At 40.7% G+C, this 27588-nt stretch overlaps 1 protein-coding gene across 1 annotated transcript; it reads left to right on the plus strand.

The window, feature by feature from the left end:
* On the plus strand, positions 1 to 27588 carry LOC134670939 (histone acetyltransferase KAT2A). Its single transcript, XM_063528773.1, has 20 exons — positions 1 to 211; positions 894 to 1072; positions 1627 to 1756; positions 5762 to 5907; positions 6393 to 6617; positions 9718 to 9767; positions 10043 to 10208; positions 10839 to 10977; positions 12306 to 12386; positions 12798 to 12973; positions 14476 to 14608; positions 15565 to 15637; positions 15992 to 16067; positions 16861 to 17005; positions 18000 to 18160; positions 18693 to 18770; positions 21161 to 21286; positions 22713 to 22803; positions 24846 to 24972; positions 25785 to 27588. The coding sequence occupies exons 1-20, from the start codon at positions 130 to 132 to the stop codon at positions 25849 to 25851; spliced, it is 2451 nt and encodes an 816-aa protein (XP_063384843.1). The 5' UTR covers positions 1 to 129; the 3' UTR covers positions 25852 to 27588.

Consider the following 27588-nt stretch of genomic DNA (forward strand, 5'->3'; position numbering starts at 1 on the left):
ACGCTAATTGTCAAACAATCCATAAAATCTGTTTGTTGAATGCAAAATTATCGAATAATAGAAAACAACCGTGGCTGAAACGGCCTGAAATTACGCGTTTCGTAATAATTAAGTGTTTGTGCCGCCAAAATGTCTCAGTTACCGGATGATATTGGAGATATCACCATGGCTTCGGCCGAGGCAGATTCTTCACAAACTCACGGGCATGAAGGTAAATAATTCTAAAAATACTGGTATTTTAATACACTTTAGAGAAAAAACATAAAATTCTTTTTACTCTGTATACTACCACCATTATTCGGAAGCTAGACAAATGAGCATTTTATTACCAAAAACCCGCATTTCCTTCCGAAAGTTTAGAAGCTGAACTACACACTAAATAACTTTAGAGTAGGTAAATAAAATAGCGTAGCTCTTGAGGAATTGGCTTTCAATTAGAAATATCTTCTTATTTATATATTCTTTACAGTATAACTAGAACTGTAATCATAGTTCAGATATGTAACATACATACATTTGTAAGTTAAATAAAAGTTTGTAAAACGCAGACCTATAAAAATAAAGGATCTAACTAACATGAAACAGTAACATTTATAACTTGTCTATAAAGAGAGAGATTAATAACTTGGCCATAATATTATGTTTCCTGTGCCGTCCTAGGACGGCACAGGATAGAGAGACGTGGAGAGAACTGGAGGAGGCCTATGCCAAGAAGGCAGACTAAAATACTAAAAACAATGACATTAAAATATATTTATTAAAAATTTGTTAGGAAAGATATTAAAACTAATATAATGATAAATGAAATGTGAATTTATTTAAATGCAATATGTAATAATTCTATTTTGGTCAATAAAGGCTATTCTTATCTTATCTTAATATTATTTTTACAGCAACATCAAGTGCCAATAGCGAGGACACAGCGTCCGGTAGTGCTGCAACCCCCGCCGGTAGCGAGGGCCAAGCATCCCGCCAGTCGAACCTGCAGCGCATACAGCAACGCAAGCAACAGGTGTACAACTGGCCGCATAACAAGAAGTTGCTGAAGCTCGCTATTTACTCAGCATGTCAGGTGAGAATCACTTCCACTGTGAAATATGACACTGTTTTTCTTTGATTAATTTTGTATTAAGCAGAAATCAATAGCCTCGGCCGAGGCGGCGCGCGCGAGCGAAGTCTACACTGGCCGTTTTGTGCGCGAAGAAATTAAGTCGCGCGTATGCTCGCTCTGTGTAGACTAGAGATGCACCGAATATCCGGTTACTATCCGGCTGGATACCAGATAGTAACATTGCTTGATTTCGGAGTAAACCAATTGGATTTAAGAAACAGACACAGTCATATTCCTATTACATGTTTATTATTTTAAAACAATTTAATCATTCCACTGACTTTCGTACCTAGAAATGAGTCCGCGCGAACGTTTACTAGGAAACAGGTCAAACCTGCAGAATGCGCACCTGAAAAACCGAAATGTAGGTATAATTCCGCTGGCCGAATATTCGGCGGCCGGATACCGGATATCCGGCCGATGTTTAGGCCGAATATCCGGTATCCGGTATCCAGCCAATCAACTATCCGTTGCATCTCTAGTGTGGACCTTGGCTAATGACAAACAATTTCCAGACCCCGGACTGCAACTGCACGGGGTGGAAGACGCCGATGCCGCAGCAGGCCATCAAGGCCAACGCGCGCGCCGACAACCAACCTTTAGCCACCTTCAACGACCCTTGCCGGAACTGCAACCATATTTTAGGTAAGCCCCCAGCGCGAACTACACAGACACCGCATTATGAAGCGTTTACAAAGAGAACGAGGTGTACAATTATGTACAATTTTACTTGTAAAATGCTAAGAATCCAGCAGCACAATAGTGTTGTATTCTACGCTATTTTATACTATAATAACCCAAGAACAACTCTAAAGCTTAAGGCGCTCTTATACTTGAGTTTTACGTTTCCGAGGGGGTGAAGCAGACGGGTGGTAGAACAGGCGGGCGGGCGCCCCGCGCGCCCCGCCGCACCGTTCCCGCGCAGCACGTCTACATCCTTATTCTGGCGCCATCGGTATTCCGAATATTCTGATTTGTCAGTTCCGGGATTTTTTCCGGCAATTAATATCGAATAAGGTTTATTAGCAAATTCGTATTTTAATGAGTATTTAATGAAATTATATATAATATGAGAGTACACACTAAGAACCTAATCAAATTATACCCAATTATTATGAGACAGAAATTAGTACTTACTTACCTTAAAAATATAATAGAGTTAGACCAAGAAAATTCTGCAACGATTTTGATTGCACACGCAGTGCAAGTGTTATTTTGAACGACATACCTTTATGAAATTATGATTAACACTTGCACTGCGTGTGCAATCAAAATTGTCGCAGACTTGGTCTAATTCTAGAAGTCAATTTCAGGCAAGTAGGTATTGAAAATAAGGAAGAATACTGTAGTTTGTTTTTTTTAGCATTAGAAAGTACTTGAAAGAAGGTAACCGATCTTGACATGTCTTTTAATTGAAAAGTGCTTTTGAAAAATCAGTAACTATTACTTATGAAAGCTTATTTTATATATTAGGACTTATTTTATATAAAATCAATCAACATTTGGCATGATGTGTCACATCCCCGTAGCTGCAGGCGTCCATAGGCTATGGTGAATGTGGGTCGTATGCTTGCTTGCCACCAGTGTGGTATATAAAAACAGCATTTTTTGGAATACATTTCCATATCGCACGGTACGGACTTGGCGGAAATAAGGTAGAAGTACTAGTGCTCAACGCTGCACTAGTATTCGACACGGGCACTTTACTCGTATGTCAAAGTGACAAGAACTAAATTTGAATACAGAAAGATCGCCGCCGTTCAAATTTACCTATATTACTTTGACATAAAGTATAGTGTGACAGCTTTCAAATAGAGCTCAACGGCTAATCCTATTGTCTATTGTTAAGTAAAACCGCACGTGCTACTTACCTGCAAAAAAGGGTCTTAATTATTTTATTTGGCACCTGAGCGCGGGCTAACGCTCAAAAAACCAGTGTAGGTGCGCTCTCCGATAACGCGCCTTTGTTACGCATCTCGATGACACATTTTAGACTGGTTCTGTAGCGTTCGACTCGCAGGCACTCAGTAACCGAAGTACGCAGGTTTTTATGCAGGTGGTGGTGGCACGTGGCACGAGCGGTTTTACTTAACAATAGACAATAGGATTAGCTCGGGCTCAGTTACGAACCTACGAACTATAACCGAAGTACGTATTTTTTATGCTGGTGGTTGTGGCACGTGGCATGAGCGGTTTTACTTAACAATAGACAATAGGATTAGCCGTCGAGCTCTATTTGAAAGCTACACACTATACCCATGTCAAATACTAGTGCAGCGTCGAGCACTAGTACTTCTACCTTACCTAATATTAAACACAAAACCATTTTAGACATTTTTCGACCACTTCCCTTAAAACGCATGTAGGTAGGTAACTCGGAAACTAAAAGCGGTGAAATGGTTACCACCATACACTAAACACTCCCACATAGGTATTTGAATTCCATATGATTCGGTTAAATTATGTTCTAATGTATGGGCAAGAAAAACTAATTATAGCCAGCATTCTATGAATGTAGTATGATACCTTTGGGTATGGCGCTTTACGCACACTAGCGTCCCTCCCCCTCCCCCTGACGCAACCCCCCCTTTTAGCATGAAATATGTCCCGGTTTACGGTTTTTTTTTATTTTTGAGAAAAGTATTAGAGTTAGGAAATAAGTGTCAAGGTAAGAAATAATCCTTAATAAATTTTAAACAAAAAAGGTTATATACAACTTTTTAGTAAGACTCACCATATTCATGTATTAACTTGTTGAAGTGCATTATAAGTTAGTACGTGATAGTACTGAAAAAAATCTTATACGGAAAATAAGCTTGCAAGGTTATTGTCCTGTATGATTTCTTTTAGTACTATCACGTACTATGTTATATTGATCTTCTGCAAGTTTTTTAACGGTTAAATTTTGTCGAAGTTCATCAAGCCATAACATGAATATGGTGCGTCGTATCAAAAAAATTAATATAACCTTTTTTGTTTAGAATTTAATAGGGAACATTTCTTTCATTGACACTTTTTTCCTATATTGTATACTTTCCCCAAAAAACAAAAAAAACTCCCAACCGGGACATATTTATGCTAAAAGGGGGGGGTTGCGTCAGGGGGAGGGGACGGGACGCTAGCCTGCGTAAAGCACCATACCCAAAGGTATCATACTACATTCATAGAATGCTGGCTATAATTAGTTTTTCAAAAAACACAATTTGACCGAATCAATACACATATGTTTAAAAATGATTCAATTCATAAATAAATAATAAAAAATAAATTTATCAATCGTGACTGAATTCCGGATTGGTTAGATGGGTGTGTGCCTTTGCTTCCCAACTTGTTATAAAATGACAATATGACGGGCGAATGTCTGAAATGTCACAGTAATTAAGAATTATTTTGCTTTTCTTCGTAAGTATGTTGAAAAACATTGTGTGTATAACATATTTGCATATTTATACAGTGGTTACACATTTTATGAAACGTCCACTAAACTAGCATAGGTCCGACGCTGGCAGTGGCCACGGGCGTACTGACGCGGGGAATGGGCGCAAGGTATTGCCGCGTAGGGTGTAATTTAGTAGGCAAAAGTTGAATTCATAAAATTATGAATGAAAAGATTAACGTATCGATAAAAGGACCAGCAATAACGAAGATTTACTTAAAAGCTATCGAATGAGGTAAGTTTCATATCCATTTTCGTCGTAGTACTTCTAAAATATGGATCAAAAGACAGCTTTAAGCATGTTTTCAACTTAAGATTCTATCGAGAAAATAATGAGCCGTTGTGTTTCTGACAAGCAATAACGTAGTTCAAGGACTAAAGTTATACATACTAGAAAATAATGCTTGAAATCCTTGTAAAAGTCTGTAAATATGGTTACAAAAAAGCGCATTTTACTACACACCGCGCCTTAATAATTATAAATATATTTAAATTACCCGAGTAGTTTATTCTGTGGTTGCGCCCACAATCAGGACCACGATTGTGGGCGCAACCACAGAATAAATAATAGTACTAGGTACAGAAGACTCACTCTCTAAAAAAACGCGTCTGTCACGATCAGCACAGATATGGCCGCTAGGTGGCGACAGCGCCACGCGCGGCTTATGGCAAACCCCAAAATTGGGGTCGAACGGATGGACTTTTAGCTACCTGTAGCAAAGCGACGAAATCGCGGAGTGAGCCACGCCTGGCGCAACTGAAATGAGTGGTCGCTTTGCCATACTAAATTTATACGGGAGAGCATGTGTGGTGACCTCGAGCTTGAGGTGGTCTGTGGTCCCCAGACCGCAGATAGAGAGTAGGTCTCTTTCGTCATAAAATGATTCACAAAATGTGTCCCTTAATTTCCAAACTCGGGTAAATCCATTCGACCGTGTCAGCAAATATCGTCGGGTGACAAGCAAAAGTCACTAAGTACTATCAAAAAATTAAAGTAACAATGCACTTTATTACACTTGCAACACGGTTTATTGTCCAATAATTTCAATGGTGTTAGTTAGTGACTTTTGCTTGTCACCCGACGATATCGACCTTATTACCTTTTCTTAAAACCAAAATCGGACAATCTGACTGATGGTTACCTTGGCTGGATTATTCCTGTCAGTTTATTTTATCAAATTCTTTATATCACTAAAATTTGACATTATTTGCAGAAAAACATGTGACACAACTGCAAGGTCTGCAGGTGTCGGAAGTGAACCGTCTGCTGGGCGCCGTGGTGGACGTGGAGAATATCTTCATGTCCATGCACCGTGAGGATGACCACGACACCAAGCGGGTTTACTATTATCTGTTCAAAGTGAGCTCAATTTAGATAGATGACAATGATTTAGGTACAATACAATGTAAGACATTAGATAGATAGATGGTCTATTAAATTGCTCTCACAGTAAATGGCGCTCATAGACTAAGAATCCTCTAGACCTACAATAGTTTAGAGCAATTATTTCATGCAACCGATGATGCCAAAAATGCGGGGGTGCGCGGGACGAGGTGAGCGTAGTCCCGTGCCGTGATTGGTCCGTTCAAAGACACGGACGTCACACAAAGACACTTTCGAGTCCAACATGGAGTAAAACTACCATATGCGTGGCAGAGAGGGTAGCGCGACTATGCTCGGTCTAGAGGATTCCTAGTCTATTATGTCGCTAGGCGGCCATCGAATGTGATGAATGTGATGGACCCTGGAATGGTGGCCCGGTTCCCCAGAGCGCATTCTAATCTCGCCCGAGCCGGTGAATATGTTCTTCATTTCAGAAAAAGTAATATGTATTTCCTTCGCAGCTCCTCCGGAAATGCATCCTCTCTCGCTCCAAGCCCACCATCGAGGGCCCCCTCGGCCAGCCCCCCTTCGAGCGCCCCTCCATCGCCAAGGCCATCACCAACTTCGTACTGTATAAGTTCAACACTTTACCCCAGAGGGAGTGGCAGACTATGTATGACTTGGCCAAAATGTTTCTACACTGCTTCAACCATTGGAACTTTGAAACCCCTAGCGTTAGGAAATTGGTGAGTTAGTCTATTTACGTCCCACTTTTGGGCACAGACCTTTCATAGTAGAAAAGGGGCCATAAGGCCCCTCCATCGCCAAGGCCATCACCAACTGTACAAGTTCAACACGCTACCCCAGAGGGAGTGGCAGACTATGTACGACTTGGCCAAGATGTTTCTGCACTGCTTTAACCATTGGAACTTTGAGACCCCTAGCGTTAGAAAACTGGTGAGTTAGTCATGTATTTACGTCCCACTTTTGAGCACAGACCTCTCATTGTAGAAAAGGGGCCATAAGGCCCCTCCATCGCCAAGGCCATCACCAACTGTACAAGTTCAACACGCTACCCCAGAGGGAGTGGCAGACTATGTACGACTTGGCCAAGATGTTTCTGCACTGCTTTAACCATTGGAACTTTGAGACCCCTAGCGTTAGAAAACTGGTGAGTTAGTCATGTATTTACGTCCCACTTTTGGGCACAGACCTGTCATTGTAGAAAAGGGGCCATAAGGCCCCTCCATCGCCAAGGCCATCACCAACTTCGTACTGTACAAGTTCAACACGCTACCCCAGAGGGAGTGGCAGACTATGTACGACTTGGCCAAGATGTTTCTGCACTGCTTTAACCATTGGAACTTTGAAACCCCTAGCGTTAGAAAACTGGTGAGTTAGTTTTGTACAGTCAGCAGCAGAAGTCGCTATACACTCCAGGTGCTCAAAGAGAGGTAAACGTTTAAACGGTCAAAAAGTTGTTGACTGTCATGATAGCATTTACTTGTGAGCGCTCAACATGTCACAAATATCTTAACAGTCGCTATTCATTAATTTCTTCACTTACAACAAATCATTGATACCTTAGCTGTCAAAAAACCACTGGTATCTAAGCGGTCAACGTGTCAAATATATCTGAACAATATGGAAAAATAGACTTTTAAAGCATACATGTATGGTCGTATATAGAATGAATAATTGCCATGCTAATTTCAGGTAAAGCGTTTTGACAATCATCGAAAGCAGTACAGTCTTGTCATCACATGCATCTATCTCACGTTTTGCCCTTCAACCATTGACAGGGGCCTGTCAGTCAACTTACTGCAAACTATTTCTTTTATATAATAAAATCATCAAAACGAATAAGTGACACATAGCGAAAGGTAACTGAAGCCGAATTTAGAACCAATTGTCAAGGCACGTTGTGGTCTTGTTACTAAGGCATTTGCTTTTCAAAGCAGAGACCGCGGGTTCAAATCTCAGTCGGGAATGCACCTAGAGATTACAGCTTTTTTTTTTTGGGTTTCATTTCTATTATTAATTTGTGGTTTTATATTAATTTTGTGATTTTATATTATATGTTTTTGAAGATATTGTCACATGTAGCGTATGTACGACTTTCTAACAGGACGTTGTAGGTTTGAACCCGCAGTGGGCGTTCCTTAGATTACTCCTGTGCGGAATGCCATTTGATATTTACTGCTAAGTTATACTAACAATAAGTTCAAAGATATACAGTATGTATCAGAACGAAAGGCCAAGAAGGAGACCCATTAATGTTTAGGTCATACTGAGCAACTTTTACTATGGGACCAACCCCGAAAACGCGGAAAAATAATTGGAAGTTTCATACATTTTGCTGGTCTGATGTTGAAATTTTCTATGGGAGAGTAATTTTTTTTCCGGGGTTTCGGGGTTGGTGCCATAGTAAAAGTTGCTCAGTATGACCTAAACATTAATGGGTCTCCTTCTTGGCCTTTCGTTCTGATACATACTGTATGTAACTCCGTATACTCTATCCTGTCTGCTAAGTTGTAAAAACAAAATTCGTCATTCCTATGGTCAACAGTTAGCATATTACGTAGGTATATGCATGTCAGTGATGGTTTTATCGCATAGGTACATCTATAGAAGAGGAGGCACCGTTCTTCGGGGTCATGAGTCCAACCAACAAAATAAAGAGAGGAGTCATAGTTGGATATGCTTAACACCTTAACTGCCCGTGCTCCTCACGTGGGGCCACGGCTAGCCTCTATTACAAAGCCATAAGGTTTACATGTCAGATTGGGACAGTGAACGTGTTAAGTTTCAATTCTATTATTTTCTCCTTCGTTCTTTGATCGATTCGGAGCATCGTATTTTTTAGTACTATATAAGTAGTATATTTGAGTACAATAAGCGGGCTAAATAAATATATTAACATATAATAAGCTCTATGTTTTGGAAGAACGGCCGCCTATGACAGTTAAAATAAAAAACCGATCATTCTCGTAGAACCTACTTATTTATTGTCTAAGTTTGACACTTGTCGATAAGATACTCTTTAAGAAAGGAGGTGTAAATTCGTAGCTGCTACAGTATTTTTTTTAAAGTTAAACAGATAAAATGTTGATGCTTAGTTACCATTGAAATACAACTGCTTAGCAACTGATGGCACCCTGGCTGCTGACGTACGTGATTGGCAGTGTGTGTAGGTATTAATGACAGCAGTTTGAATTTGAGTGCTTAGTTACCACTGAGTTTCTAACCGTTATTGTCACTGTGATTAAATAAGGGTGTATGTGTTAAAGAAAAACTCAGAAGTTAAGATATATGTGACGAACTGAAAGCCTACGCTAAAATGACAACTTAGATGTCCTTATTTTTGTGACGCTTGAAGTGTATATGTTTTCTTGGACACCTTGCCCGCTCAGGTATATCTGCTGCTGACTGTATTTACGTCCCGCTTTTGGGCACAGACCTCTCATTGTAGAAAAGGGGCCATAAGGCCCCTCCATCGCCAAGGCCATCACCAACTTCGTACTGTACAAGTTCAACACGCTACCCCAGAGGGAGTGGCAGACTATGTACGACTTGGCCAAGATGTTTCTGCACTGCTTCAATCATTGGAACTTTGAGAACCCTTAGCGTTAGATAAATTGGTGAGTTAGTCTATTTGCGTCCCACTTTTGGGCACAGACCTCTCATTGTAGAAAAGGGCCTATTATTTAACAACACGCCTCATATTTAACAAAAGAACATAGGTTTGCCAGAACACTTTTACAAATCTGTGAATAAATACAACTTAGTATTGTCCAAGCTTTCTTCACATTTTACCTTGTTTCATCAATTTATTTTTATTTTCAGCAAGTGTCTAATCCAGAAGACATATCAGCGTATCAAATTAATTACACAAGGTTAGTATCACAAAAACTTTATTCTATTCAATATGACCTACCAAGTATTCTTCCCTTAGGAACATAAAAACTATTTTGAATTCAAAAGGTACTGAAATACACAATACAGTACATAGCGGCCCCCTTTTTTTGTTGTCAGTTTTAAATAATCAAGATTATTTAGTAGTGGCGCTAGTGTGCACGTTGATGGGCTCTTGAGCTTGGTGATGACGTCAGCCCCGTCTCGCTCCTTGGATATTGAGTATATTGAGCCACTAACGAAATTCTTGTCCCAGATGGCTAGTGTTCTGCCACGTGCCGGCGTTCTGCGACTCGCTGCCGCACTACGAGACCTCCCTCGTGTTCGGGCGCACGCTGCTCCGCGCCGTGTTCAAGTCCGTGTGCCGCCAGCTCATGGACAAGTGCCACTCCGAGCGCGACCGCATGCCGCCCGAGAAGCGGGTAAGTGCGACTCCCTCCCTGACTAAGTCATATGGCTCCTTTACACGATGGGCCAACGCCGACCACTCCAAGGAACGCATTAATGTGTTAGAGGGAGCAAGTGATATTGCCATCTCATTATACTGCATGGCTGCGTCCCTTGGTGTGGCCAATACATATATCTATAAATATTATACAAGCGGTAAAACATACACAAAGATGAAAAGTCTTTTTCCAGCTTGCTTGACGAGAATCGTGCGCCATAATGTTGGCGAGGTTTTATTTATTTCTTCAATTGATATATTTAATCAATTTTGTTCGATTATCGCCTACGATAATATTATATAATATTTCGCCCTAAATCGCACGAGAAAATAAAATCAGACCAATCTAACTCTGCACACCGCAATTGATATTGACTTTGAAATCTTTGAATGACAAAGTGTATGTATGTAGTGTCATCGTAATGTAACATTTCTATGAAATTATGACATTAAATTTATTGTGGCAATTTCTGTCTTCGTCACGTCAAAATCGGTGTCAAAGTTATCTTAGAAGGACTATATAGTCCTGCTGTAAGTAATATTACTTCACGTCTTTAAAGTGTACTAATAACTTTCGTCGAATCTAATTTTATCGCTTTGTTCTCAGGTACTAGTATTGACCCACTTCCCCCGCTTCTTAGCCTTGTTAGAAGAAGAAATATTCAGCGCCAATTCCCCCATCTGGGATCCAGAATACAAGCAGGTCCCACCAAACCATCTGCAGGCCATATTGGACAATAAGACCAGTAAGTTACCATTACCAATTCCAAGAGTCCGTATCCGCCATTTTGAAAAAAAAACTCATTCGACAAAACAAAAACCATTTTATATTGAACCTGCTCACGAATTTCATGAGAATCTGTTGAAAAATAGAGGCTGTAAAGGAGAACAAACGATCATACGAATTTTTACCCAATGAAAATGATTACGAAAAAAAAACACGAATGAAGATTTCATGCTAACTAGGTCAAAAATAATTTTGCCGTCCTCAACTGCTCATATTTACAAATAACTCATACATAAACAATTCATCAGAATTTGACAAGCAAAGTTACGGCATAATGTGAGGAGAAGTACAACGTCATCTATACCAAATTCGAAGCACGATTACCACACACACACCCGCACACACACACACCATAAAGTTGCATCGCGCTTATTTAACCTATTAGTTTATAAATTGTATAGTTAATGCTCTTTTGTTAAATGTAAGTATAGTAATCTTAATGTTAAACTTGCTTTGCACTCCAGGGCCCAAATGAAGAGTCAAAGAACCTTTGACATTCCGCCTCACGATCATTTGCCAGTCACGTTTTATTTGTATTTCCACTCGGCACGGTTACCGCTCATTTACCCAAAACTGGGTCAAATCTCGACCTACAGGCCACACGATAACGTATCTCCCGATAGTGCATCATTCAGATAAACTGATTTCATCTCTCTCCTTACAAATGTAGTAGTGTATAGTGGATGTTAGGTGAAAGTAAATATTGTTCTAAATGTGTAATTTAGTGCAGAATGTGATTTGATATTTCGTGCAGGATATTAAGTTTTAAACTATATTTTACCGACGGACGACCGGGATGGTTATTACATCATTAGGATTTATTTATTAGCTGCTATTTCACAATTTCCCCATGAGAGATTTCCAAAGTAAGTCTTCATCAATATCTTCTTCAAATCTTTTAATTTTCTGAGGATTTAAACACACGCGTATAAAAATACTATACAACCTATTAACCTATTTCTCTAGAAAATATTGTATAAAATATAAACCACTACCGTAAAAGTTTCCAACACTAGTCCAAACCAGAGGTAAAACTAAACTAAAAAAAATATCGACACAAATGGTATTCTCGGTGTATATTTGTAAAATAATTATGATAATGGAGTTATTTATGGTCTTCTAACATCATCACCATTATATAGGTACTTCGTCAAGCCATTTCCGTCAGTAGAAAAGAGCGGCAAATTGTAGGCCGAAGAGCTATCGTCCCATAGAAAATTTGTATTTCGCGCCATTTTTTTTTCTACTGACAAACTTGTTTGACCGGCTATATTTGATAACTTGCAGCGCCGCGGCGGGGCGAATTCGAGCGGGTGACGACGAGCGGCGATAGCAAGGATGGGTTCACCACCGTGTCGCTCTCTGCTGGTAATCGCTGCATAATCAATTAATCATCTTCCTACATTTCATGATTTCTATACCTCTCGCATCGAATGGTGGTCTCTATTACATAACGGGTAGCTGTCACGTAAAATTTCGTAGACATTTTTTGGAAGTTCATTTATTCAAAATATAACATTTAAGTACTTAATGAAAATGCGGTAAAAATATGTTTCTACAATTATTTTTTAAATTAAGCCTAACCGAAGGAGATTTCAAGGAACTGTCATACTTAGTTACTTACTTGGCTGTCTGATCTTCACCCATCCTTTCGAGGTGGCCAAGCCAGCGGAGATGATGCGCTTTGGTCTCACTTATTAAACTGTCATAGGGACTATCATTCTACGCCAGAGTTACGAGTACAGTAGACATTGAATGTTGTATCATGTCCCAAAACAGGTTCAATAAAACAAGAGTCCCTCAAGCGCGCCGCCGAATCCCGAGGCGAAGCCGCCAGCGCCGCCGGCGGCAAGCGACGGCGCGTGGTGGAGGACAGCGCCGACGACGTCAGCGAGCGCTGCGTGGCCGACATTGTGGCCACCATCACCGATCCCGCCTACATGTGCGGGCCCGACGTGAGTACCCGACATCAGTGACATCACACAAGCGACGGCGCGTGGTGGAGGACAGCGCCGACGACGTCAGCCAGCGCTGCGTGGCCGACATTGTGGCCACCATCACCGACCCCGCCTACATGTGCGGGCCCGACGTGAGTACCCCACATCAGTGACATCACACAAGCGACGGCGCGTGGTGGAGGACAGCGCCGACGACGTCAGCGAGCGCTGCGTGGCCGACACTGTGGCCACCATCACCGACCCCGCCTACATGTGCGGGCCCGACGTGAGTACCCCACATCAGTGACATCACACAAGCGACGGCGCGTGGTGGAGGACAGCGCCGACGACGTCAGCGAGCTCTGCGTGGCCGACATCGTGGCCACCATCACCGACCCCGCCTACATGTGCGGGCCCGACGTGAGTACCCCACATCAGTGACATCACACAAGCGACGGCGCGTGGTGGAGGACAGCGCCGACGACGTCAGCGAGCGCTGCGTGGCCGACATCGTGGCCACCATCACCGACCCCGCCTACATGTGCGGGCCCGACGTGAGTACCCCACATCAGTGACATCACACAAGCGACGGCGCGTGGTGGAGAACAGCGCCGACGACGTCAGCGAGCGCTGCGTGGCCGACATTGTGGCCACCATCACCGACCCCGCCTACATGTGCGGGCCCGACGTGAGTACCCCACATCAGTGACATCACACAAGCGACGGCGCGTGGTGGAGGACAGCGCCGACGACGTCAGCGAGCGCTGCGTGGCCGACATCGTGGCCACCATCACCGACCCCGCCTACATGTGCGGGCCCGACGTGAGTACCCCACATCAGTGACATCACACAAGCGACGGCGCGTGGTGGAGGACAGCGCCGACGACGTCAGCGAGCTCTGCGTGACCGACATCGTGGCCACCATCACCGACCCCGCCTACATGTGCGGGCCCGACGTGAGTACCCCACATCAGTGACATCACACAAGCGACGGCGCGTGGTGGAGGACAGCGCCGACGACGTCAGCGAGCGCTGCGTGGCCGACATCGTGGCCACCATCACCGACCCCGCCTACATGTGCGGGCCCGACGTGAGTACCCCACATCAGTGACATCACACAAGCGACGGCGCGTGGTGGAAGACAGCGCCGACGACGTCAGCGAGCGCTGCGTGGCCGACATCGTCGCCACCATCACCGACCCCGCCTACATGTGCGGACCCGACGTGAATAGCCAACATGCCACAAATACACTGCGCCTATGTCTTCTGTAAAGTGTATGCATCCTTACTTCTCTTATCAAGTTATCATGTAAACATTGCATAATATTTTATTTCTAAATGGTTTAGTCAACTACAATGTAATTGATAAATACTAAAGCTTTTCAATAATAAGCAATAATAATCAAGCTTTTCAATCTCGTACCCATAGGCTACTCAGCAAGCTTCGGGCTTTAACACGGTACTCGACTGAAAACCTCTTCATTATATCACGATTGTATAAAATACCATTTTACTTGCAGGCGTTGTTCCAAATGCAGGCGCCGCGCGACGAGGCCGCCAAAGTGGAGGAACAGCGGAAGATGATAGAGTTCCACGTCATCGGGAACTCTCTCACTGGACCTGTTAACAAGCAAACCATGCTGTGGCTCATAGGTAACACACAACATACGTGTTACAGATGTAGTGCATAATTATTAATCCATCGTATTTTCACGGGAACTTCTATCTATTTCAGTCAGTCTCGGTACAAAAAGGACTGACATTGACTGAACCTGACTGATTGACTGACCTGATTGATTGACTGTGAATTGTTCGTTGTTTTTAGCATTAGAAATAAGGTAAACAATCTTTATGTGTCTTTTAATTGAAAAACACAAAAAATAAGCAATAAGAATTGATAGTATAGAGAGGTCCTGTCATAGTAAATGTTGTAGTCACTGTAAATTTACTGCCATCTATCAACACAAGACTATAACTCAAAATAAACACGTATAAAATTATCAAAAAAATGGATATATGTATATGGATAAATGATTTTATTATTTTTATATCATTTTGACCCATGTTCATTCACTGATATCTATGTGTTAAAATTGTGTCGTCACGCCATCTAGCTGAGAATAGGCTAAAGGTGTGTGCGCCATCTATCCGAGAATGACTTTCTTGATTTCCGAGGCACGTTTTTTTCTTACACTTTATTCATCTTATACGAAGTTACATATGTCTTTGAAAATAAGTCACGGCAAATATGTAACAATTATGAATCTAATACGATCATTTATATTCTTCTGCTTTCATAAGTAATACCTATAGTTACTGATTTTTAAAAAGCGTTTTTCAATTAAAAGACTCGTCAAGCTTGCTTACCTTATTTCTAATGCTAAAAAAACGAACTATAGCATGACAAATACGAACGTTTCCGAGAAGATACGATGGAAAACAATTATGCACTACATTTTATTATGCAGTAGATTTAAGCTAGTATTATCTGGGCGAGAGTGCAGTCAGAGCAACTCGACTGAGGATATATTTTTTATGAGAAAATACAACGAATACAAGTTGTAGACTTCTACAACTAGAAGTACTTAGAAGATGTGTTTATTTTTCAGGTCTTCATAACGTTTTCTCCCACCAGTTACCAGAAATGACCAAAGAATACATCTCTCAGCTAGTTTTTGATCCGTAAGTATTCATCCAAAGATTGCATTTTTACTTCGATTTGGTTTTAAAATAAGTATTATTTTTACTTCGATCTGGTTTTAAAATAAGTATTATTTTTACTTCGATCTGGTTTTAAAATAAGTATTATTTTTACTTCGATCTGGTTTTAAAATAAGTATTATTTTTACTTCGATCTGGTTTTAAAATAAGTATTATTTTTACTTCGATCTGGTTTTAACATAAGTATTATTTTTACTTCGATCTGGTTTTAACATAAGTATTATTTTTACTTCGATTTGGTTTTAAAATAAGTATTATTTTTACTTCGATTTGGTTTTAAAATAAATATTATTTTTAATATATGTTTGGTTTCAGAAAACACAAGACTTTAGCTTTGATTAAGGAGGGAAGACCAATCGGAGGGATATGCTTCAGGACTTTCCACTCACAGGTATCTTGTCACTTTAATTTTCGACTCTTTATCTAGATCTATAGTTCGTTTTTTTTAGCATTAGAAAGAACTTGCAAGAAGGTAAGCGATCTTGACATGTCTTTTAATTGAAATACGCTTTTTAAAAATCAGTAACTATTATTCAATTACACAAACGGGTCTACCGCGATATAATTTCATTGTTTTTACCTTTAATTCCGACGTTTCAGCTGAGTTGCACCAGCTGTGGTCACGGAAAGACACACAGTAACTATTACTTATGAAAGCAGAAGAATATAAATGATCGTATTAGATTCATAATTGTTACATATTTGCCGTGGCTTACTTTATAAACGTGTTTTTCAATAAAAAGACACATCAAGATTGTTTACCTTATTTCTAATGCTAAAAAAACGAAGTATAATTCACGGCCATGTCATAGTATCTCCTCTTCAAACTATTCTCAGTTCACTTCGGGTCTGCCTTCTTAATCTTAGTCCATTTGGCCCAGGTACTAAAACTAGTTTAAAACTTGACACAACGATAACCCTAACAACCATCAATAGCGAACCCTGAAATTTAGCGGGTCTTCTGATATTTTATTCAGGCGCCACATGTAACATTATCTAATTTGTCGAAACTTTCTTAATATATTCACTGCCGACGTTTTCGTAGCGATACGCTCGTAGCCGATCCCAGTATTTTCCCGCTTTGTAGAGGAAAACGACTACGAACAGAGAACCCGCCGAGGTCCCGGCATTCAGTGTGTTAAAATGTCGGCGCAGATTTTGGACTAAACCTGTGTTCCATCCAGGGTTTCAGCGAGGTGGTGTTCTGCGCGGTGACCTCCAACGAGCAGGTGAAGGGCTACGGCACGCATCTGATGAACCACCTCAAGGACTACCACATACGGAACAACATCCTACACTTCCTGTCATTCGCTGACGAGTTCGCCATCGGTAAGGATTATAATGAATAAATCAAGCAAATCTTGTCAGTAGAAAAAGGCGGCAAATTTAAAAAATGCAGGCGCGAAGGGATATCCGTCTCATAGAAAATTTGAATTTCGCGCCTTTTTCTACGGACAAGATTTGCTTGACCATCTATAGTAGGCCAGTATTCATTTATAAAAAATAAATAGTTTTCTAGCAGGCGGATATAAAATTTGCGAAAAACCGGCACAGGTTTTCACAGACAATAAAATATGACATTGATGCATCAAGGCGGTTTGTTAACGGGGGCCTAGCGGGGAGCACGAAAATCGACATTTATTTATCTGCCTCTTTATCGCTCGAATATGCAATAGTGATAGAGAGGTTAGATAACAAAAAAAATCTTGTAGATTTGCGGTAGACCCCCAGATTGTGACGGATAGTGGTAGTGGCGCTACCACACCAAACTGTCCTACGCACAGTTTCGCGTAATATTCCCTATTAATATAAAATTCTAGGACTTAAATGTCAAGGACAACTACTTACCTCTCGGTATTCTAATCAAGGGTTGTCAGCACGCTCTAAATTCCGTAAGGGTGATTTAGACGGCGCGCGAACTCGCACGCGATTTTAGTTACATTGCAGACTGTTGGTTACGTCCAATTCAACCGAACGATCAAAACCCGCAATGTAATGAAACTCGCATGCGAGTTCACGCGTCGTCTAAATGGTGCCAAATTAACCGACTTCGAACTGAGCATGGACGCTGTGCCGATTATATGTTCAAGTGCGGGTGGCGAGACTCGCCAGAGTGTGACTGCGGAGCTCCAAAGCAGACTATCCACCACATAACAGTCGACTGCCCTAAGAGAAAGTTTATTGGCTACTATGAAGACTTGCCCACTCCTAGTGAAGACGCAGCCCTATGGGCCAAGACATTGGATATAGTTCTTTAATTCTTTATTACTTTCTAATACTTGCCATACGATTAAATTAAATGAGCCCTTATTCCGCGCTACAGGTTACTTCAAGAAGCAAGGCTTCAGTAAGGACATCCGCCTCCCCCGCGCCATGTACCAGGGCTACATAAAGGACTACGAGGGCGCCACGCTCATGCACTGCGAGCTCAACCCCCGGATAGTCTACACGCAGTTCACGTCCGTCATACGACGGCAGAAAGAGGTACACTCAGCAGCAGAAGTTGCTAACCGGGCCAGGTGTATAAAATGATCCTGACGCGACTTTATTGTTAAGAGAATAATGTGAAATGTGTCAAGGTAATTTTGAACACCTCGCCCGCTTAGCTACTTCTGCTGCTGACTGTACACACAGAGAAAGTTCCACTTGCAAAGGCGTGCCTTAATCTTTTCGTAAATTCACTCATTTATTTGCACTTGATTTTCTTTTTCAATGTTTATATGTACTTTTTGACGGACGAGATCATGTTTTTTTTTTGTTAAGAAGCCGCAGCTAGATATAAACCACAAGTATGCAAAGACTTTGACAGTGCACGCAGTGCAAGTGTCATTTGTACGTCATAATTTCATAGAAGTTTAACGTTTAAAATAACACTTGCACTGCGTGGGTTATCAAAATCGTTGCAGACTTCTCTTGGTTTAACTCTAAGTGTTTATGTATCATCAATGCAAACTAGCAGGTTTTGTGACCTAAAGTCATATAGTTTTTTTTTGGAAATACGTATTTTTTTTTTCAGATCGTTAAGAAATTGATAGATATGAGGCAGAAAGAAGTTAGGAAAATTCATCCCGGACTTACGTGTTTTAAAGAGGGTGTAAGTATTATTTTTTATACATATTTGTGACGTTTTCAAACCAAAAAATTCCAAATTGTCGGTTGACGATAAGGTTGATTTCAAATTGAAGCTATATGGAAATAGCGCCTTATGGACAACCGACAAAAGCCACCTTTCGACAGAAGATTAAGCCTGTTAGAACGCCATTTGACTTGATCATGATTATTTCACTGGTACTTGTTAAATACGAGGGTCAAACTGAAAATTCTTAGAAAATCAAAAACTGAGCACACTAGGAACTTATTCGTTTTATTATATCTTTTCAAAATAGTGTCCATCCACGTCAATACATCTCTGCATCCGATGGAACCACTGAGAAAAGCACTTTGCCCACTCGTCTTTAGGGGTCTCTTCGACGGCCTTTTGATACGCAGCCACTGCTTCCTCGGCGTCAATAAAACGTTTCCCTCGAAGATTTTCTTTTATTTTAGGAAATAAATAAAAATCGCAAGGTGCGAGGTCGGGGCTATATGGCGGGTGACCTTGTAATTCTACATCTGACGTCTCCAAATAGTCGATCGTTCGCCTGGCGGTGTGCGACGAGGCGTTGTCGTGGTGAAGGAGGATCCTACTGCGAGATCGTTTCTCCCGAACTTTTTCCAAGACAAGTGGCAAACAACTGTTAGTATACCACTCTGCAGTAACTGTTTTTCGATCCTCTAAAACAATTGTCGCGTAGTGACCGGTCCTCCCGAAGAACGAGGCCACCATCTTTTTTCCCATGCTTCGACCTCTCTTCACTTTAGTTGGTAACTCCTCGGAAGGAAACACCCACTTAGCAGACTGTCTTTCGGTTTCGGGATCATAACAGTAAATCCAGCTTTCGTCACCCGTAAGTATGTCGAACACAGCATTTGAGTCACCTCTGTTAAATCTTTGAACCATTTCAAGGCACCAATCAACACGACGGTTTTTTTGGGCCTGGGTCAAATCATGAGGTATCCACCGGGCACAAAGCTTCCTGACCGCTAAATGTTCATCACTTCACTCATATCATCATCACTTGACTCATACCGATGCCTAAACTTGCCCGAATCTGCTGATAGATCACTCTTTTGTCAGTCTCTATCATACGCCGCACAACACTGACGTTATCTTCAGTCGTCGCCGTAGAAGGCTGGCCCTCACGCAGATCATCGAGATTAGTGCGACCACGTTTAAACTCATTAAACCAGTTGTAAATAGTGGCACGAGATGGGGCTTCATCGTGAAAAGCCAATCGAAGTCTATTATAACTTTCTTGTTGGCATAAATGACATCGAAAGTCATAAAAAATCATTGCACGAAAATTTTCTCGCGTTAAATTCATGCTTACGTGACACAGACAATTTTCAATTTGCCGCCAAATCGTAAAACAAATGACATGAATAAAATACATACTCAATAATATTGGCAAAGAGTTCCATTTTCAAAATTTAAACTTATTTTTTTATTATATTGTTTACAAGTGGCCAGTTCTAAACACTTTCAGTGTCGCCTACGTATTAATATTAACGCCAGATACTCGAGAGTACGCCAAAGATATGGTGAAATCTTTTCGAGCGATGGCGCCATAACCTTTGGCCTTGTGTCGAGTAGGTGGCGTTAATTCATTATTTAACAAATTAACACATATCAGTGAAAGAATAAGGATCAAAGTCAAATGGCGTTCTAATAGTTTTAATCTTATGTCGAAAGATGGCAGTCAATTTACAGTGGCTACATAATTTACTTTGACTATCTGCCTCTATACATTATTCTTTTTGCTAATCGTAAGAGCGTTCAGACCCTTAGGGCTCATTTATCGTCTAAATTTTAGACGATGCGATAATTTGCATGCGAGTTTCATTACATTGCGGTTTTTGATCGGTCGGTTGAATTGGACGTAACCAACAGTCCGCAATGTAACTAAAATCGCATGCGAGTTTGCGCGCCGTCTAAATCAGTCCTTAGAGCGGTTTCGCACTACGTCCGATCCGAACCCGTGAAAATATGGTCCGTAGTAGTCGTAGAACTATTTCTATGGTATGTTACGCACCGCATACGTCGAATGACGGATAGAATGAAATACGTTGTCATTCGCTGATAGTTCTCTTGCAGCTACGAACAGTCTTCAATGTATGTTTCTTTCTATATATGGATGCGTCCAATATAAACGGCGTCGTCGCCGACTTCGAAGATAATAATAGGCTAAAATAACTTCTTCATCACTGGACGACATCATCACGAATGAAAGAAAATGCAGGCTACGATACGCTTACGCTACGCTTCGTGGACAACGTCAGTACCCCGGGCCGCACGAATGCTGCACGGCGATGCGTGCAGCGTCTATGCGGCTACGCCTCGTGGACAGTAGGCCTTAGCCTAAATTCTGTGTGTGGTGTGCGCAGGTGCGCAGCATCCCGGTGGAGTGCATCCCCGGGCTGCGCGAGACCGGCTGGCGCCCGGCGCGCGCGCCGCCCGCCGCCGCCGCCGCCGCCGACGACAACCCCGCGCTGCGCACCGTGCTGCACGCGGTATGTATATGACACTGTAACATTGTGAACCCGTTAATTTATAATCTAACGTAGGTTAGGTTAGGTTAGATTGTAATCTCTGGTGAAGTTGCGGAAGAGTACTTCGGCGTTCCTGGGACCTCGCCGTATAGCAGCGAGACGGCAACAGAAGGGTTTTAGTGGGTAAACCTGGAATCTCATTAGCTCACAACGGGGAGTCCCACATAACCATCGCGGCCCGTCCCCGCGCCGGTTGGTATGCATAAAGCATTTCCCCTCTTTAAAAAAAAAGGTTAGATTGTAATCTCCCTACTATTTAAGTAGCGATATTATAAACTGACAAGTGTTTACAATTTTACGGTGACATACATTATTGTAGACACAACACCGTCAACCGGGATGAATACGGATAAAACCCGACAAATTAAGATGATAACACATGTTGAATTTTATAACAAAATATAGTTAAATAGATAGCAAATGAGCAATTTGTCACAATAGTGTGGATATTAAAATAATATATGAAAATGATACACAAATCTACAAGACCTGAATTTTTTAAAAATTAAGTGTTTTTCACTTTCAAAAAGGAAATAAGTAATGATACCATTCAATTCCTTAAATTTTATAAAGAAAAATTGTATAGCAACTATGCAATTGTACCTACTACATAAACGCAATATATCACCAACAAAAACCCTATTTTCTTGTTTTGTCCATACTTCAAGATGGAATCTCAGTGACCTTGATGCCGCGTTCACTTATTGTTTTGTTAGGAGCGTTTCGCGAGTGAAATACGACTGTCTGACTTTCACTATCATTTCTGACTTTTGTATTACTTTAATGCAATAGATCCCATATTAACATCTGATCCTAATAAAAAGAAGCGTGATCGATTGATAGTATTGATACCATGAATAAAAATTTGTCATCTAGCCTATTGTCATTCACCCCACCCATCCCTATTCACCCCGGTTTACGGAATAATTAAACAAATTATGTATCGCCATAACGAAGTATACTGATGGTCCTTTTAAAGGAATAATGGTTACGAATATGATATGGGTTTGATCTACGAGTATGCTGTAATGCAAAAGAGAATGTTTATTTCAGAAAAGACAGTAATAAAATAAATAAATAACTTATGAACTAAATATATTTAAGAATAAAACTAAATTAAAACTAACAACCCTAAATATATCTAAAATAAAAACAAGGAATATAAAAACTACCGGAAGGGAAGCCTCTTCCGGTAGTTTTTATATTCCTTGTTTTATTTTATTTTTTTCCGGGTGTAGCCACCCGGTGCAAAGGTGCCCATCACACTCGCTGCGTTACCGCGTTGAATTACTGTAATTAACCACATTTCAATATATTTAATTACACCGGGTCTACCGCGATACAAAACGCGAGAGTTTCAATTGTCACATTTAAATATTCATTACAGGTAAAGAACCACGCAGCCGCTTGGCCGTTCCTGAAGCCGGTGGACAAGGCGGAGGTCCCGGACTACTACGACCACATCAAATATCCCATGGGTAAGAACAGTGATAGTACATTGTAATACAATGCTACGTTGGTCATTACACACACGTTATACAGTCAAGGAATTTAAATTCCGACCCATTTCGTACTTTGTCAGTGACAACCGTATGAGGTCTCTAGCGGCTTCGAGCAACACGGAAGGGAGGCGGCATTCGCACTATTTCCCCTCTGCCGAGGTACAAGATTAGCGTGTCAATTTAATCTACCGCGGGTAATAAAACTAGTTGCACTTGGATTTTTCACTAGACCGAGTCCAGACGCGCGCGTGAACACTGCTGCACAAAAATGCCTGTTTGCTCGGTTTTTTGTTATAAAAAGAGGTCGGGGATATCAAATTTACAAAAAGAAAGTGTTACATTTCACATGTAATATTTTTTTTTACATATCATACGTTTAATTACATTTAAATACAATTATTATATTTGAGTCTCAAGTAATTGTTGGATTTATCGATTTTGCTCGCTCAGTACAAATTGCGGATCGGTCGAGCGACAAATCCGACTTCTCATCTCTCAGAATACAATGACATACATCAACGAAAATGTGTTAGTGTGCGTGTTGTGACACTAGTCACTCGTCCGTACACAAAAAGAGATCGAGGTTTGCAAGATTTGTCTTTGACGTGTGTCATTTTCTATGTATTTGTGTCGTCATTACAGAGGGCCTACCGCGAACCACGTTCGACGTGTTGCCTCCCTGTCACACTTACGTATGAATTTACAAGTGCCATAGAGAGGCAACACGTCGAACGTGGTTCGCGGTAGGGCCTCTGATTGGATTTTGTATGTAAGTGTGTGAGAAGTGCGACTGTGTGCACCTTCCCCCCGCGAAAAATGGCAGAAAGATTTGTACGGTGAGATATCGCTTGGGCCCCTCCCTTCCGACGTGTCGGAAGCCGGTGTTGCTCGAAGTCTAGCGGCTTTCATATTGATTGTCACTGTGACAAAGTACGAAATGGGTCGGAATTTAAATTCCTTGACTGGACATTGCGTTGGGGGATTTTGACGTTTTTATTTATGTAAGGTATTTCATTTCATTTATTTAACATTAAAAGTCATGTGCATTACAGAAGGTGTTAGTAGAATGGTAGTCAGTACATGACACCCGGGTAGGGCGCATAATGTTAGTACTTATGGTGTACCCAATTACCTACTTATACATGTAGAAGTACTAGTGCTCGACACTGCACTAGTATTCGACATGGGCACTTTATGTCAAAGTAAAATAGGTTAAATTTGAACGGCGAAGATTTTTCTGTATTCTAATTTAATCCTTGTCACTTTGACATAAAGTGTTCATGACGAATACTAATGCAGCGTCGAGCACTAGTACTTCTACCTTATCCTGAGCTATAGCTTATAGAAATTTCCAAGAATTTTCGAAACTTTTTGAAAACTTGGATGTACATGGATTTCTTACCTACGTATTTCTTGATATTTATTGAAACTTGTTCCTCAAGACATGATTTTGAGAAATGGGTCAACTTTGATCATAGAGACAACTTCGATCGGAGCATAACAATTTCGTTGACGTGTTTTTTTGAGGATTTGAATTATGTCATTGTTAACTTAACCCTTTTCCAGGTCGCACCAATCTACAAGGTTTTCCCGAAAAATCCAAATATATTCCAATTAATCCAGCTTTGGTCATTCATTTGAAGACAAGTCACATTTCCCGAAAATCCAATCCAATTTTATAGTTCGTCTCTTTTAGCATTAGAAATAAGGCAAACAATCTTGATGTGTCTTTTAATTGAAAAACTTTTAAAAATAAGTAATAATACGTACTAATACGATCATTTATATTTTTCTGCTTTCATAAGTAATAGTTACCTACTGATTTTAAAAAAGCGTTTTTCAATTAATAGACATGTCAAAATCGCTTACCTTCTTTGAAGTTCTTTCTAATGTTAAAAAAAACGAACTATAGCCTTGAATCGGATTGCTAGGATTGAAATTCTCTTGGCGCGTATGTGGTCGATAAATCGTACTATGCCTTGAAAAGGGTTAAACATGAAATTCACGTTTATTTTCAGACTTAAGAACGATGGGCGAACGTCTGAAAGCCCGCTACTACGTGTCGAAGAGGCTTTTCATCGCCGACATGACGCGGATTTTCACCAACTGCCGCACATACAACTCGCCCGAGACAGACTATTACAAGTAAGTCTGTTAACACATTCATTGCCACTAAGTGCTACGGGTCACGCTCGTAGCGCGTAGCCACGTCTTCGCCGTATGGGGCGCGGAGTCGCTACGAACAGTGTACCCGAAAGTTGGATTCTTGGCGCTGAATGTGTTAAAATAGGCCTTTCATATGATGATTACTTTTCTATATAATTGGCATGAAATTAATATTAAACACTTTGAAGTTTTTATCAATGAATACACTATTATTTTTTGTCTTTACTTTTCGAGTAATCACGTCAACGTTTTTCACTTTCTATAGCTATGTTAAAGGTGATATTTGCATTTATTTATTGTGTAATTAGCGCGCGATTCAGCTACCGATACACCCGGTAGTCAAAATCTTGACCTGAATAAAATAAAAGATATATCATACATGATGAACAGTACATAATATGGTGGTACTTTACCGCCCTAGTGCGGTAACTAGCACAGCATGTACTGTAAAACGTTGTACAATACACGTGCGAAAAGTTAATTCGCAACAAGTAAATTTTTCAGGTTTTCGTAGGGTTTCGTAGGTTTCTCGTAAACAAACCTAACCTATCCTATAGATCCTATACCCTATAGATCCCTTAGCATATAGATTCCTCTATCCTATAGATAGCTTAGGTTTGATTTATGGCAATCCTGAAAAGTTACGCGTTTCTGAGAAAAACCAAATGATGAGTCATGACTAACAAAAATTTGGGCAAACAATACATTATGACTTAACACTTTATGGGAAACAATAATGCTAAGCTAAAAGTTTTGCTGTCTGTACAATAATTGAAAATACTTCTTAACAGGTGCGCAAACACGCTGGAGAAGTACTTCCAAACGAAGATGAAGGAAGCCGGGCTGTGGGACAAATGATCGGAGTTCAGCTTCGACGCGTTTTTCCTGCGAGAACTGCACAACATCCCCGCAGCCACCCCGGAGGCCAACGACACCGAGACTTGAATCTTTACTGTACGGATACATAAGTGCACTTTTACCCCATCGTCCACTTTAGCCCCTTCCTTCACATCTATTTATTTAAGCTAATCGTACAGCAAAAATTGTACAAAATGTGAACTTAATGCCAGAAGGCATTCTCGACCAGTTAACCCTCGGGTCAAACTGAGAACAAGCAGTAATACGTGCAAGAAAAGTTAAATATTAAATATAAATGTTACATACATCAACCCCGGCCACTCCTATGTGAACTTAGGGTGCTACCACACCAATCTATCGATCGGTTTGTCTACGTAGAAAGTATCGATCGATTAGTGTGGTTCGACCCTTACTTTGAGATGTAAAATATTTCAATGTTTGTAGTTTTATTAGTCAATAACAAATTAAATAATCGTTTTTACCTATTGTTAAGACTGATGTTATTTTCAAATTATGGTGTAGTATTTCACTTATGTACAGTCAGGAAAATCAATTGCTTAGGGGGGCTAAGCTACATACATATTTGTATACACCCCTGCCAAGCTAATAGTTTTGTTGTATTTAACCCCTTGACCGCCACCGACGTCAACTGACGCGCGCGGCTGCAGCCCAATATCAACCTTCGTGCATTGTGACAAGGTTCACAAAGACTCGCCGCGCACGATAGGCGTGCCGTTCCAAGGGTTAACCGTTGCATAGTTGGAAATCCTTAAACTTAAGGCACGTGAGTTCAGGTCCTCCGAATGCAGCTCACTGAGCGAATACTAAATACATGTTAGACACATGTTATAGTAGGTAGTTGAATTTTTGAATCATGAAATTTGCTTAGTTTAATATTGATTTAATTTTAGTAAGGGTGGCATTCCACCTGTCTTTTTCTTTGTCCAATGTCATTGCGTCTTACTCTCTCATTAAGCAAAATGTGAGACGCAGTACACATGGGATAAAGAAATTGGATATGTGGAATACGACCCTAAGTAAATAAGGATAAGTAAATGTAAATAATTTATTGACAACATTATAATGTGATAATACTGAAATGTTAGCTAATTTCTTGTAATGTTTAGTATCGTGTCAACTTTGTACAATTCAAACCAAGTTTCTAGTAGACATAGTATTTCAATAGAATGGAACAAGTACGACGTACTGTTCTATTGCTAAAATATTATTAAATTAATATGTACTATGTATGGTTAGGTGACAACCAAAGCTCATTAATTACTTACTACCACAAATTCACAGCCTTAGTGAACGGTACTAGTAATAAAACAAAGTTTTTTTTTGCAATTAGTGAATTTTGGTTGTCACCTGAGTCAATATAGTAAATAAATAAATATTATGGGGACACCTTACACAGATCAACCTAGCCCCAAACTAAGAAAAGCTAGGCTACGATATACATACATACTTTTATACATAGAAAACACCCATGACTCGGGAACTAATATTTGAGTACATCAAACAAATAAATCCCCTTACCGGGATCCGAACCCAGGACCATCGGCTTCACAGGCAGAGTAGTGACCCACTAGGCCAGATCGGTAGTACGGTAGGAACGGATCGGTTCACATGAATATTGTAATGAAATATAATCTAGATTTTTGCTCAATGTGTAACACGTTATTACGCTTACATTAATCAATCAGATCTTTTTGAGTGTATAAATGATTTTGCATA

This window comes from Cydia fagiglandana, chromosome 14 (assembly GCF_963556715.1).
Source record: "Cydia fagiglandana chromosome 14, ilCydFagi1.1, whole genome shotgun sequence".
In the NCBI taxonomy this organism is placed as follows: domain Eukaryota; kingdom Metazoa; phylum Arthropoda; class Insecta; order Lepidoptera; family Tortricidae; genus Cydia; species Cydia fagiglandana.

Excerpts from the sequence above, each read along its gene's own strand:
- LOC134670939 (XM_063528773.1), top strand. The coding sequence starts at position 130 with ATGTCTCAGTTACCGGATGATATTGGAGATATCACCATGGCTTCGGCC. Across the intron at positions 5,908-6,392 it reads TTTACTATTATCTGTTCAAA|CTCCTCCGGAAATGCATCCT; the intron begins GTGAGCTCAATT and ends TTTCCTTCGCAG. Across the intron at positions 18,161-18,692 it reads TCATACGACGGCAGAAAGAG|ATCGTTAAGAAATTGATAGA; the intron begins GTACACTCAGCA and ends TTTTTTTTTCAG.